Genomic DNA, 15,749 nt, shown 5'->3' with positions numbered 1-15,749 from the left:
AGGGTGGGGAACTTGAGTAGGAGGTATTTGAGAGTAAGACATGTCTATTAAACCTGCAGTGGGAAGCTTACTTGCTGGTTGATCTGAAGGGCTTGAGGACACCCACGCTGTGGTGGTACTTGCTCCGCCCTGCGTCCTCCTCCAGCTCTTTAGAGTGAGAAACGCTCCCTGCGTCCAGGGTGAACCCGCCTTCAGCCCTGCCCGCGGTCTCCAGAGCATCCTGACCCAAACAGAGACAGAGAACTATGAGCTCCAGAACCAGTGACCACCAGTCACTGTCTGTACAGGAAAGACGCCAACATGGCAAAACTGAAAACAGGAAGTGAAATCAAGCGTTTTCCCCTCTGCAAGTCATTTGATAAAGCTGATAGGGGACACTCAGCAGTCATGTGATTGGCTCTCAGTGAGGAAGCTTCTCACATGCCCGAGAGGAACGCTTAGTCATGTTCATGTTTTAGATTCCACACACTCGTCTACAGCAAGTTCGGTCTGGTTTGAAAAGAGAAAACATAATTTTACACACGAAAACATGTTTTTTTGTTTTTAGTCTCTGTACTTCCGCCTTTCCAGAAGAGAAACACTATATGGACGAAAGTATTGGGACACCTACAGGAGTTTTAAAGACATTCTACACCCACAGACATTAGTATGGAGTCGCTCCCCCTTGCTTCAATAACACTATATGGATAAAAGTGTGGATATCTACACATTACACCTACGTGATCTTTTCAGGACATCCCATTCTAAACCACTATGCATCAGTGTGTAGTCAGTCCCCCACTGCAGCTCTGACAGCAGTTGTGGAGCTCTGTGCAGTTATTCAGACAGACACTTATTTATAATGCTCTAGCAAACTCATATAAATATTTGGCAACCAAGATTATTTGGCCAATAATTGCAATAGAGACTAACGCTGTGACTGAAATCACTCCCTATTTATTATTTAGGGCACTATTGAGTATGTGAGCCATTTTTCTTTGAGTGTCCTAATCATAAGGGTGTATTTGAACGTGATTTTGAGGGCACTATAAACTCCCATAATGCATCATGCTTTATAGTAAACATCGCTGCTTACTATTCGAGCTGAATGCGTCCCAAAATGCATTGCAAGTCTTGCTAATAAGCAACAGGCAAACGGAGTGGATAGTGAGCCACCAGGGTTGCCAGATTGTTACAGTGGGATTCAGATAAAAGTCACTGGGTAAAGCGTGTTTCAAATCCGCCAAAATACAGAGAAAACCACCCAATCAGCTGATGTTTATCATAACAACATTATAGCGTTTATTCCAACATGATCTTAAATAAAATACCTTAAATATCTTAAATATCACCAAAAAATCTATATATTTAAGTGAATTTATCTGCATGTATGTATTATATATACTTTTTCTGACTTAAATTTAAGATGGCGGCACCCAGAGATTTACCTACGCTATGGGATGTAAACAGTGGCTTTAATAAGCTTCTTGTTGAGTTTAAAGTTATAAATGCCTCGTTTTAAATGTCAGAGCTCTCCGGATTCTTGCAATTGACGTGTGGAGCTACTTTGATCTAAAAAGCGATTTATCTGAAGGCGCAATGCATGCCCCGTATCATCTGTTCTAAAGCCTGTTTGGGCAAAGTGCACAAAATACTAGATCTCAGAAAGCTGTGGGAGAGCGGAGGTGTGCTATTCAACAAAGTAAGTTTTTTTATCACGTTTTAATACACCTAAAGTCCATTTAACACCGGAGTTCTCCTTTAAATCTTCCTCATGATTTACCAGAAGAGCAGATGCAGTAAACTGCTGAACTGAGCTTCATTGTTAAACAACACACACACACACACACAGCACTTTTAATATGACGCAGGTCTTACAATAGGCAGAACACCACCGGAGTTTGTGTTCCTCCAACTCAGCTGAGACAACAGTCTCTCACACAGGCTGTCGCCCTTGGCACCGCACCATGGAGCATCCTGCTGACGACACGGCTAAGACCAGTGGGCAAACTGTGTGTGTGTGTGTGTGTGTGCTGCTGCTGGATCTCTGAAACGTTTTAAACCCAGGGAGTTGGAAAAAAGGCCAGCGGGATTAGCCCAGCAAAAGGAACACCATGTTCTTTAAAGCTCCTCACGCTCAGATTAAAGACAGGCCCAGCATCGTCAAACGCCAACAGCACCATCAACGGCTCACAGCAATCTGAAGACGGATCAACCGGATCAACCGGCATCTCCACTCATCAAGATAAACCAAGTTACATAACAGTTTTAAACAGTCTTAAACACCCTTTGAATTAATGAATTTCAGTAACACTTTGATTGAGTTTGGTAATCCACTGCAGCTTTGCAGATACGTTTTAATATATTCTCCTAAACATTTGGCATAATATCTGTAGTGTCTTCAAGGCAAGCTCTTAAGATGGCAGCAGTATATGGGTCCTATCTTACACCCTGCACAAGGTGTGTTGAGATGTTTATTGCTATCTTACACCCCGCCAACAGTCTATTTTCACGCCTTCCACTTCAGCATCATTTAAATAGCAACAGTGCTTGTGAATATATCTATGCTGATGGGCGTGCCGGTCTGGAAATTAGGTGTGTTTAAGTAAATTTCTGGTGTATTGCTATCTTGGCAGCAAAAATCACAGGTGCTCCACTTACTGAATACAACCCAGTCAGACAGGTGCATCCCAAATGCACTAACACCCTCACTTGTTACGCAAACATGGACATGCAGCAGGGCACAAACCCAACTTTTACATCAACTATAATCAGAATACTAAATAAAATTACATCGCTGTTTCCATAAATGAGCTGCCGGCGCACCTTCACAGTGTGAACGAGCAGGTCAGTTTCCTCTGGCGTTGGACACGTCCAGGTAGCTGAACCATTAAAATAGCAATCCGCCAAAGTCAGAGCTCACCTGACTCTTAAAGGGAATGATGAGCAAGTGACACACTTGTTGGTTTATTACACGTTACACCCATTAGTACATGCAAGGTAGCTTTGCAAGGTGTACTTTTCCCGTCGTTACAATAGCAAAGACACACAGACACGCCCTAAATCAAGCTGCACAGTGCACGATTGACGGCTTACCTGATGGCCTAGGGTTGATGTAAGAGGGCCTTTGGTTTTAATTACAGGTATACTGGAATACTATAGGAATAATGAACTATTGAAATCATTAGCATAACTACCTTAATTACTCCTCTTGTAATGCTTGGACAAACAAGACACTACATTTGGACATTACAATAATACAAAAGAGGCATGGGTAAGCCGGGCCATATCAATCCAGAGTAAACAAAGCTAGATATATGTGCACAGGGACAATTGACAAGAGCAAACAGGTGAGGGTCAAAGCTGGTAAACAATCCAAAAAGTCAGCTAGGGTTAGGGTTAGGTCAAAATACTCAACAGATAGACTGCAGCAATGTAAGGCAAGGCAAGGCAAGGCAAGGCAAGTTTATTTATATAGCACCTTTCATACACAGCGGTCATTCAAAGTGCTTTACAAATTAGAAAATACACAGAGAAGTCATATAAAAATAATAATAAAAAAACATGTAAAAGAATAACAGTAAAAATGGAAAATAAAAACTAAAATAAGAGTCAAGAAGTAAAATTAAAAACATGTAAAAGAACAACAAGGAATTGGAAATAAAATTAAAATAAGAAAAAAACATAATATAAAAGTGCCGTTACAGAATAAAAGTGGGCGGAGCTGCAGTGTTTTAAACTGAGCTGAAAGCCTGATCAAACATGTAGGTTTTCAGTCTGGATTTAAACATGTTTAGTGTTGGAGCTCTTCTAACACTCTCTGTTAACTGGTTCCATTTAAGAGCAGCGTAGTAGCTAAACGCTGCCTCTCCATGTTTAGTTTTTACTTTAGGCAGCTCTAGCTGACCAGTTCCTGATGATCTGAGAGTTCTGCTCGGCTCATACTGCTGGAGCACATCAGATAAATATGCTGGTCCTGCACCATTAACACATTTATACACCAGTAACAGTACCTTAAAGTCTATTCTGTAACATACTGGTATCCAGTGCAGGGATTTAAGGATGGGGGTGATGTGCTCCCTTCTTTTACTTCTAGTCAAAACTCTGGCTGCTGAATTCTGAATCAGCTGAAGCTGTTTGATGGTCTTTTTTGGGAGTCCAGTTAGGAGTCCATTACAGTAATCAATCCTACTAGAAATAAAGGCGTGGATGAGTTTCTCCAGATCTGCTTTAGACAGAAAATCTCTGATCTTATTTATGTTCTTGAGGTGATAAAATGCTGATTTGGTGACGGCTTTGACGTGACTGTTAAAAGTGAGATCAGAGTCCATTTGTACACCAAGATTACGCACTAGTTCTTTAGATTTTAGACTTTTTGAATCCAGATAGGCAGCTAGTCTGTGCCTCTCATTACTATTCCCAAATAAAATAATCTCTGTTTTATCTTTATTTAACTGCAGAAAGTTCTGTCCCATCCATTTATTTATCTGCTCAAGGCATTTACACAGTGAGTCAATGGGACTGAAATTGTTTGGGCAGAGGGCCATGTAGATCTGAGTGTCATCTGCATAGCTGTGGTAAGATATCCCATAGTCACGCATGATTTCACCCAGAGGAATCATATATAAATTAAATAAGAGTGGCCCAAGAATTGAACCCTGGGGTACACCACAGGTCACTGGCACAGTCTCAGAAACATTATTTTCCATTTCCACAAAGTATTTCCTTCCTTGAAGGTATGAACTGAACCATTTTAGGACAGTTCCAGAAATTCCAACCCGGTTCTCAAGTCTATCTATGAGAATGTTGTGGTCAATGGTGTCAAAAGCAGCACTGAGATCAAGCAGTAGTAGAATAGATATTTTTCCTGAGTCTGTGTTTAAGCGAATGTCATTGATAACCTTAATAAGCGCAGTCTCAGTACTATGATTGGGCCGGAAACCTGACTGAAATTGGTCTAGACAGTTATTTATGGACAGGAAGTGCATAACTTGCTTGAAGACAATTTTTTCAATTATTTTTCCAATGAATGGTAGATTAGAAATTGGTCTGTAATTGTTTAATAAGTTTGTATCTAAATTTTTCTTTTTTAAGAGAGGCTTCACAACGGCTGTTTTTAATGAATTTGGAAAATCACCCGACATGAGTGAGGTATTTACAATTTGAAGAATGTCTGCTGATATTGAGTTAAACACATTCTTTAAAAACTTGGTTGGTAATGTATCAAGACTGCAGGTGGATGATTTGAGGTGACTCACTGTATCAATTAAAACTTCTTCATTAATAGTGCTAAATTGGGACATGTTGACTATGATGCATGGTCTTGGAGAGCACGAGGGCTCGTTGGTGAATGTAGATGTACTGATGGCTTGTCTGATATTGTGGATTTTAGTATTAAAAAATTTAGCAAACTCATTACATCTCTCAGTTGAAACTAGCTCAGAGGTCATATATGTAGATGAGTTAGTTAGTCTGTCAACCACAGTGAAAAGAACTTTGCTATTGTTAATATTATTGTTAATAATGCTGGAGAAGTAGGTTTGTCTACATGTGCACATTATTTTATTGTAATCACGCAATCTATCTTTAAAAATTTCTTTGTGAATATGAAGCTTGGTTTTACGCCATCTGCGCTCAGCCTTTCTGCATTCTCTCTTTTGGAGCTGAACTGCAGCATCATTTCTCCATGGAGCTTTCTGCTTGCATGGCATGGTTTTAACTCTAACTGGTGCAATCTCATCTAAAACTCTAGCAGTTTTTGAGTTAAAACTATCCAGCAGAGTATCTACAGAGTCTGATGGTTTGCATGGTGCAGAGCACACTTTGCTCACAAAAAGTTCAGCTGTCATGTCATTTATCTGCCTTTTCTTGTACCTAATCTGTCTGGTTTCACTGTGTATTGAAGTCCACATTTCAAAGAATACACAGTAGTGATCTGATAGTGCAACATCCTTAATAGAAGCTGATATGTTGAGACCCTTCGAAATAACCAAATCCAGGGTGTGACCATGACAGTGTGTGCTTCCAGTCACATGCTGAGAGAGTTCAAAAGAGTCAAATACATCATAGAGTTCTCTGGCATAATTATCCTTGGAATTATCAATATGAATGTTAAAATCACCAGCAATAATAAAATGATCAAATTCAGTAGAAATAAAAGACAGCATATCTGTAAAATCATCAATAAAATCAGCATTGTACCTTGGAGGCCTGTAGACAATTACTAGTAATATTCTTGGTGTCCCTTTTAAAACTGCACCTAAATATTCAAAAGATGTGAAATCACCAAGTGATAACTGCTTGCATTGGAAAGTATCATCAAACAGCATAGCTACACCTCCACCTTTCTTGCCGGTACGTGAGACATTTAAAAAGTTAAAGTTTGGTGGAGCCGACTCAATTAATACACTTTCAGCACTACATGAATTTAACCATGTCTCTGTTAAAAACAGAAAATCAAGCCCATAATTTGTAATAAAATCATTAATTAGATAGGACTTGTTTGTAAGAGATCTGATATTTAGTAGAGCTAACTTAATAACCTGTGCATTTTGTTCCAAAGCCTGTGGGTTACACTTTACATACTGCAAGTTGGATATATTCACATTATCTGACCTATACTCCCTGTTCTTTCTGCTTCTGATAAGAACTGGAATGGGGGAGATAATTGGCACACAGGGTCCGTACTTGTTTTGAAAACATGTACTGCTGACTTCACCACTGTAGCAGCACGGACCCACAAGATATCAGTTTGCTGGATTACTTGTGGCGGCCTCTTCCCTTATGGTGGAGGGAGGTGGGAGGGGCTCCTGCTGGTGAAGAAGTCGCGAGCGGAGCTGTCTGTCCGGTGGTTTAGGAGCTTGCCTCTTTTTTTTGGGTTGTGGGGGGAGTTTGTTTAATACTTCCTCATGTTCATGCTCACTGGGCTTCATTTTGGTCCCCTTTACTAACTCCTTGATTGGGGAGTGTAGTGGTGGTGAGAATGGGGGTTGCTGGGTCCGTGAGGCAGTAGGTGACTGTGGAGGAGAAGTTGTGCTGATTTTCCGCTGTACCTGAGGACTCGCTGACAGAGAAAGCGTCAGTCTTGTCCCTGCAGATACCAGCTTCTCCATGGTTGCTGGGAAGTTCAGGTGGGGTGATGATGGGGTGGAGATGGAGGATGATGATGATGAGGTGGAGATGGAGGATGGTGTGGAGTGTTCATGCAGTTGCGGTGTTTCCGGCAGCTGATACAGCAGAACATGGCTCCCGTCCGATAACTCCGCAGTCTCTGTGGGGGGAGGATGTTGTGTCTCTGTACTGCAGACAGTGTCCTTGGGTGTTAAAGCTGACGTGTCTTCACCAGTGGGAACAGAGAAGTTGCACAGAGAAAAAATGAAGTTCTCTGACAGGAATTTGACTCCTCTCTTGTTGGTGTGCAGTCCATCTCGCCTGAAAAACTCTCTCTTCCCAAAAAACAGATTGAAATTGTCAATGAAGTTCAGTCCGTTTGACCTGCAGGTTTTCTGAAGCCAAATGTTTAAAGCCAACAGCCTAGAGAACATATTGCAGCCTCTTGCAGGCAGAGGACCACTGATGAATGTCTGAATGTTGAATTTGCGCAGTGTGGTAAAAAGATCATTAAAGTCCCTTTTTAACACCTCAGACTCCTCTTTCCTTGTATCATTCTTTCCAACATGAACAATAATCCGTTTCACTGTTCTGTATTCAGCCAGTAGTGTTGGAAGCTTCTCATTCAGTTCAGAAACTGTGATGTTTGGCTCACATCGAACGATGAGTTTGTGATTATTTTTCATGCCATGAACAGAGTCATCCCCCAAAACAAGGGTGTCTGCTGTGGCCACAGCCTGGAGCCCTGTGGCTCTCCTGGGGTGTTTTGAATGGCTGAATCTTCTGGTTCTTTCTGTATCATACTGGCTGGTATTAGGAAAGTCATTGAGGTCTTGCAGTGGCTCAAATCTGTTTTGCAAACTAAGTGACTGGAACTGATTTCCTCTAGCTCTGTGCTCTGATCTCCGAGCAATAGCTTTAGCATTAGCCAGATGTGCTATGTTAGCAGGCGTGGAGGACACTACAGAGCTGTATGTGGCATGGCGTTTGGGTTTAGCTCCAATGCGAACCCATTGCTGGTTTTGCCCATATCTTTCAGCTGTACTCACATTAGGGATGTCCACATGATCTGCTGGTCCAGTTCTGTTCGTCTCCACTGCTCGCTGCTCCGTTAAAATCCCTGCCCGTTGTCCGCTGGCAGCACTCCCACACTCCGATGGTCCTCGAACAGCGCAGAAATGCCAGTCCTTAAACTCTGATAACAAGGACCGAAAATTTGTTTCCAAAACAGTCATTCTTTGTAGAAGATTGTAGCAGTTCTGGCAGCACAGGTGCTCTGAACCCACACAAGGAGGCATCTTGTAGATTTCTTCTTTAGTACTCTACAGAAACTTGTCTAATTCCTGTGCCTATGGCTCTACTATAAAATGTCCAAAAGAAACTAGAAAACATAAAATAAGAAACAAAATATGGTAGTGCTAGTGCTAATCTAAATAATGAGCTCAGACACTGTAGCTCTAAAATGTCTAAAAATAAAGAAAAGTATGAAAGATAGCAGAGCTAAGCAGAGAAGCGTCTGAACGGCACAGAAGCAGGAAGCAGTAAGAACACTGTCATTACTTCACAAAGAGGAGCACAAACAGGCACGTCCAGTATATATATACACACAAATCTAATGAGCAACGGGTGAAGAGAATTAGTACTCTGGTGATAATAGTCACAGTTGGTTGATAGAAAGCATGTGGTTGTCATGTGAGTCCTTGTGTGATTCTGGAATACGGGGCATGGTGAACTGATGGTGGTAATTTGGTGTTTAGATAAACTATTAAGTTAAAAATGGCAATTGCAGAATTTATACAAAACAAAGTATATAACCGCTAGCGGTTAGCCGCTAATGCTAACGCTCCAGCTCCAGCCTAAGTGCTGTAAGAAAACAGAAGCACTTTACTCACCTAAATAAATAGCTTTCAGGAGAGAAATCCAGCGCTCGTTTGACTATAAAAGAAAGTCTTTTTACTTAGCTTACTGCTGAATTAGAAGGAAAGCATTGCGACACCCCTGTTCCTTAATAGTATCACTTAAAATGCACCTTATAATTTGTTGCGCCTTATAATGTTAAAAAATATGGTAAATTGTCCATGGTAAATTGTAAATGTCCAAGTAGTGGGAAGATTTAAAAAGCTTAATGGCCCTGGGTACAAAGGATCTCCTCAGTCTGTCCACTGAGCAAACTGAGAGATAATCGTATACCAAAATAACTTTCCAGGCCTTGTGTTTGACACATGGTTAGTAGAGTAATATCACGATTTCACACTAATTTGACATCGCTCTACATCGCTACAAAAAGAGTCCCACTGGTCTCTTAACCTGAACTGCTGCCAGACTCTTTAAACACCAGCTTCCATCTATTATTCATTAAAAGTTACGAGGCTAATTTACAGCGCTGTGAAGCTCACTGTGTGACAGACAATGCGTAAGCTGGGCAGAAGAGGCGGCGGGTTCAGTTGCTGCGTGTGATAAAGCTGCGTGACGCAGGACTCCAGCGGTATTTGTTGTCTAAACCCACAGCTTCATTCCGTTTGACACATGGTAGATGTTCCAAGTCACATGTGACCTCCTACTCTGATCTAAAACCTTCAATTATTCCAGTGGCTGAAGGGCAATCACACAATGACAACCTCCCAGCCCCCCAACCCCCCTCCCACCACTCACTTATATAAGCCCGTCAGCCTGGAGTGATGAACATGCATACATTTCTGCTAGACACTTCATAAAACTTAGGAACAGAACCGAATCAGAAGATCAGTGGAGCGGGAGATGAAATAGGCTGTGTCAGAAATCTGATATATGAGCCGGTGAATCAGACCAGTGTTGTCACAGGCTCTGAGTACAGCGCCTGACTAGAAATGATGATCATGATGATCAGCAGTGACGTAAAAGATAAAACGATAAATAAAACCTTTAACCAAGCCTCAATCGTGGCAAACAGCTCAATGATTGCATTTAGTAACAATAAACAATGAGCGCACCTTTATTATCAGCCATGTGTCAGACATGCTATGCCGCCCCTGCAGCAGAGAGGGTTATACATCTTATTTAAGGGGTCCAACAGTGGCAACTTAGTAGACTGAGCAAACCTGGGTACTGAACCCACAACCTTGTGGTCAATTCAGCTCAGAAAATCAAGGTCAGAGCCCAGGGTCAGCCAAAGGCCTAAGTGAGAGATTTACAAACAGGGTATTAAACCCACAACCTTGGGCAAACAGAGCAAACCTGGGTATTGAACCCATAACCCTGTGATCAATTTGGCTCAAGGTAATAGCCCAGGGGTCAGCCATGCTACAGGATCTATGCAGGAGAGACACTTACAGACCTTGATTAAAGGCCTAATGGAAACTTAGCAAACAGGGTATTAAACCCACTACCTTGTGGTCAACCTTGTTAAGAAATCTGAGGTTAGAGCACAGACAGGGCTGGCCTTGCTACAGCAACTGTGGAGTAGAAAGTGTTGAGGTCCTTGCTCAATGTCCCAAAATAGGCAGAAGAGCAAACCTGGGTATTGAACTCACAACCTTGTGGTCAATTTTAATTAGAACATTACGGAGCACAGGGTCAGCCATGCTACAGTGCCCCTGCAGGAGACACACTTACAGACCTAGGTCAAAGGCCTAAGTGGGAGCTTAGCAAACATGATATTAAACCCACAACCTTGTGGTCAAACTAGTTTAGAAAGTTGAGATTAGAGAGCAGACAGGGCTAGCCTTGCTACAGCAACAATGGGGCAGAAAGTGTTAAGGTCCTTGTTCAATGTTACAAAGTAGGCAACAGAGCAAACCTGCGTATTGAACCCACAACCCTGTGGTCAATTCGGTTTAGAAAATCAAGGAAAGAAGCACAGGGTCAGCCATGTGGGCACCCAGCTTAAAAATGAAATGCTACACCTGTAGCAGATAGGAATATAGGTCTTATTTAAGGGCCCGACAATGTCAACTTAGTGGACTGGGGTATTGAACCCACAACCTTGTGTCCAACCCAGTTTAGAAATGATATGCTACCCCTGTAGCAGAGAGGGTTATAGGTTTTACGTAAGGGGCCAACAGTCCTTAGTGGACTAGGAAACTGAACCCACAATTGTTCTTACTCTCTCTGGGTGGGTACAGTAGATGGCACTCTTTCCCCTTATCACTCCTAGGGTGATGTGGATCAGCACAATGCGTCTGTGAGCCGATGTATCGTAACCTAGCTGCTGCGTTTCCTCCGAGTGTTAGCGCTGTGATGCTACTCGGTAATGCTGCATCAGCAGCCGCTCAAAAAGAAGCGGAGTCTGACTTCAGATGTATCGGAGGAGGCGTGCGCTAGTCTTCACCCTCCTGGTGTTAGGGAAAGTCCTAATGAGTGGATTGGGTAATCTGGCCTTGTAAATTGGGGAGAAAATAGGATACAAAAAATTTGAAACACTATATCATAGCGGGTTAAGATAATCAGAATTTAGAAAAAAATGACCACTTAAAAATGATGAGTTTCTTTGATTTTACCAAATTGAAAAACTCTGGAATATAATCAAGAGGAAGATGGATGATCACAAACCATCAAACCACCAAACTGAACTGCTTGAATTTTTTGCACCAGGAGTAAAGCAGCATAAAGTTATCCAAAAGCAGTGTGTAAGACTGGTGGAGGAGAACATGATGCCAAGATGCATGAAAACTGTGTTATTCCACCAAATATTGATTTCTGAACTCTTAAAACTTTATGAATATGAACTTGTTTTTGCATTTTCTGCAAACAAATGCTCTAAATGACAGTATTTGTATTTGAAATTTGGGAGAAATGTTGTCTGTAGTTTATAGAATAAAACTACAATGTTTATTTTACTCAAACATAAACCTATAAATAACAAAATCAGAGAAACTGATTCAGAAACTGAAGTGCTCTCTTATTATTTTTTCCAGAGCTGTATATAATATATATTTTAATAATCATGCACTGCCTCTGCCTATGCTCAGCATGCCTGTGTTAAAGACAGTGGCGTGGGTAAATGAAGCGTACTGTAACTCTTGAGGCGGTTGTGAATGAATAAGGTGTGCATGCTCTGGGTCTTTCTGCAGCGCTGCTCAGCATGTGCATGTGCACTCTGCCCCCCCTCCCCCCCCCCCCCCCTCCCGTTCACCATCACTCATCCTCACTGCTTCCTCCTGCGCTCACGTTCCTCTAATGCCGTCACGTTGCACAAACGCACAGCCTGCGCAGACACCCAGGGGGCTGCCGGCCTATCGGTTGCCAAGGCTGCTTGTAGCATCACCCGAACCCAGAGAGTCTATTGGCCGGCCGTGCCAGAGAGGGCGGGCTTAGATTATGTAAACAATTCAAAGCTTATGGGTGCAGCACAAAGCCGACAGCCAATCAGAGAGGGCGAGCGAGAGTGGAGAGTGTACACCGGGCAGCCACAGAGGAATACTGAGGGGTATGTAGAGGTAGAGGTAGAGAGAGAGAGAGAAAGAAAGAAAGAGAGAGAGAGATAGACAAAGAGAAACGGGGGCTACAGAAAACCCTCTCCTAACAAGCTGGCAAAACGCTGACAGACAGACAGAGAGAGAGAAAAACGAGACTACAAAAAAACAGAAAAAGAAAAAAGGGAGGGGGGTCAATACAGAAAAACAAAGCGCATTTGGACGCACCACCTCCAAACACAAAACAACAGCTGCGGCCTTTTAGCGCAGGTTCTTTAGTGCTGCATCCAGCCCCACATCAGCATTATCACCCACTCCAAACACACAACGCTCCAATTTCACTGTCTGGCAGATTGGCAGGGGTGTGCTATATCATATCGTAGACAATAATTCAACAGTAATATTGCTATAATTAGATCCCAATTAGGGAATTAAGTGCGATATGGCCCCAAAATAACATCATTATATTTCATGGTATTTTCAAGGTAACAATACTCTTGGCAATATTGACAAAACACTATTGCATTAAAATAAAAATAACATTTTATTATTGCATACATATATATGATATGGCACACCCCTAACTGAGATACTAAAACATACAAGAATTTTATCAGATTCGTAACAGTAAAAGTCAATGATCCAGAATGTCATGATACTAATAATACACTCCAAATATCTCCATATATCCATGATTAAATTAAAACAAATGATACTGGACAGATATAATCTGTCTCTAGTAGATATACAGCTCTAAACAAAATTAAGAAACTACATTTTAAGAAACACTTAAAATAATGAGTTTCTTTAATTTCACCAAATTAAAAACCTCTGGAATATAATCAAGAGGAAGATGGATGATCACAAGCCATCAAACCACCAAACTGAACTGCTTGAATTTCAGTGGCATAAAGTTTTGAAAGCTCTGTATCTTTTTTGTTATTTCAGCCATTTCTCATTTTCTGTAAATAAATGCTCTAAATGAGAATATTTTTATTTGGAATTTGGGAGAAATGTTGTCTGTAGTTTATAGAATAAAACAACAATGTTCATTTTACTCAAATATAAACCTATAAATAGCAAAATCAGAGAATCTGATTCAGAAACTGAAGTGTATTATAACAGCAAAAAAGTAGTACTCTGATGTGATAATTAGGGGTGGGTGATATGGCACTATATTTCAGGGTATAAGATCATTCATGATATTTAAAAATTTCCGATCCGATACTTTGGCAAAAACATGTTTAAGTTGTCCCTTAAGAGTTTTTTTGTAATTAATTAATAAATGGAAATTCTTATTGAAATATAAAAAATTACTACTAAATTAGCAGTAAATAGCCATATAAATGATTTACATTTAATAATGCCACAAACTGTGGTCACAAAAGAAAAGCAATTCTGTGATTAATCATTATTAAGATTATAATATATATTTTTTTAAATGCTGGTAGTTCAGTTTTTTTTGTGAGGAATACAGTAATAATAGTGTAGTGCGGTTTAGTAGACCTGGCAGACTAGATTTAGACTAGACTTATTGTATTGTATTATAATATCTATATTATAAGATAGTTATAAAGCTTTAAATGAGAACATATACTTACATGTTGTGAATTACTGAGTTTAACAGAGAGATTTAATGGAGGGAATAAATGCTAGTGTAGCTCCATATATTGATTATTTTGTTTTTGCATATCCCAACTTGGAAAAGGTAAACTCTGTGTGTGTGTGTGTGTGTGTGTGAGTGTGTAATAGCGAGAGAGTCTTCAGCACAGTGGCTGTGTGTCGACAGTTAGGAGGAAAATGAAGTGTGGATGAAAGTAGCAGATGGCTCTATAGGTAGCTTGCTGGATTAGCCTCTGAGCTAACTGGCAATAAATCAGTGTTGATAAACAGAGCGACAGTGCGAGCACACACAAACACACTCACAAGTCACAACATAAGAAGCTTGTCAATGTGAGTTTAGCATAGGCATTCTCAGTGCGCGAGTGCAACAGAGATAGTCTGTTACATTTTGAAAATTCAGTGATCTGGAAGTTTTGCACCTGATTCTGATGAAAATTACATGATCAGCCACGATTTCTGATCACGTGATCGGATCGGGGACATTCCTTACTATAATCTTTGAAACAATAAAATAAAAAACTCCCTATTATTTTAATAATAGCAATATTTTTAATATTAATCGTCTTCATATTGTAGTCCAGTTTATAATTGCTTTGTTGTCTGTTTTGAAGCATTAATGGTATTTAATTATTATGAAGATGCAGATTTCATTTTCCAGCAGGACTTGGCACACTGCCCACACTGCCCACACTGCCAAAATGTACCAATTGTTTCTATATAATATTTACATTTTCTGAGACACTGATTTTTGGGATTTCATAGGCTGTAAGCCATAATCATCAACAATAAAAGAATAGAATTAAATGCTTAAAATAGATCACATCTATATAATATGAGTTTCACATTTTGAACTGAATTACTGAAATAAAGTAACTTTTCCATGATACTCATAGCCCCACACTCCTACATGGGGTGTGTAGTAGTCATCAGTATTAATGGATTTCTACAGCTTTCATTTAAAAGTAAAAGCTCACAGGTTTATAACTTAAACTAACAGCAGTAAAGGTGGGTCAGGCTCACCTGGACGTTAGAGAGCTGATAGTGGTCCACCTCGTTTCCCGGCAGAACGTCTCTGGAAGGAACGGCCCTGTAGCCAGAACCAGCGGCCAGGCTGTCCTTTCCCAAATCATGCTCTTTCATCTTCTATCACCAACATACGAGCGCTGGATCTGCCTCCGCTCTCAGATTTAACCTGCCAGGATCATCAAATCACCAAATCATTAAATCCAGCACACAGAGAAACTGCACTGAGATACTGACACTCTTTCTACACAATTCATCAATTTTCTCAAACAGGTTCCACATTTTGAGCAATTGTGGTTATTGAGGTTTTCTTCTTTTCCTATAAAACTAACATTTGCTCAAAACTATATTTTTAAATATAAAATACAACCGAAGAAAAAAAAATAGCTATAACACACTATAGCCTAAAAAACTGTGCCATGTTACCAATGTGACTTTCATTCTGTAAAAATATTTTTTGTTCTCTTTATTTCAAAATACAATGCCATTTTCATTAAATTAATAAATCCTGATAAAGAAACAGGTATTACTGCGTTATTACTTAGACTGAGTATTACAATTAAATACTTTAATGGCACTCACTAATCAACATCATGCAACAACAGTCATTACTATTATTACTTT

The 15,749-nt window shown here is 40.4% G+C and overlaps 1 protein-coding gene across 1 annotated transcript in view; it reads right to left on the bottom strand.

Annotated features, from left to right (window-relative positions):
- abcc5 (ATP-binding cassette, sub-family C (CFTR/MRP), member 5) overlaps positions 1 to 15,749 on the bottom strand; it is a 58,049-nt gene that overhangs the window by 40,329 nt on the left and 1,971 nt on the right. The window contains exons 2-3 of the mRNA XM_022665976.2: positions 15,123 to 15,294; positions 72 to 220 (exon numbers count right to left, since the gene is read on the bottom strand). Coding sequence (XP_022521697.2) covers positions 72 to 220; positions 15,123 to 15,242 — 269 coding nt within the window. The 5' untranslated portion in view covers positions 15,243 to 15,294. The remainder of the gene's footprint in view (positions 1 to 71; positions 221 to 15,122; positions 15,295 to 15,749) is intronic.

The sequence above is a fragment of the Astyanax mexicanus genome, chromosome 9 (genome assembly GCF_023375975.1).
Source record: "Astyanax mexicanus isolate ESR-SI-001 chromosome 9, AstMex3_surface, whole genome shotgun sequence".
Classification (NCBI taxonomy): domain Eukaryota; kingdom Metazoa; phylum Chordata; class Actinopteri; order Characiformes; family Acestrorhamphidae; genus Astyanax; species Astyanax mexicanus.
This window is presented reverse-complemented; position numbering and strand designations above follow the sequence as displayed.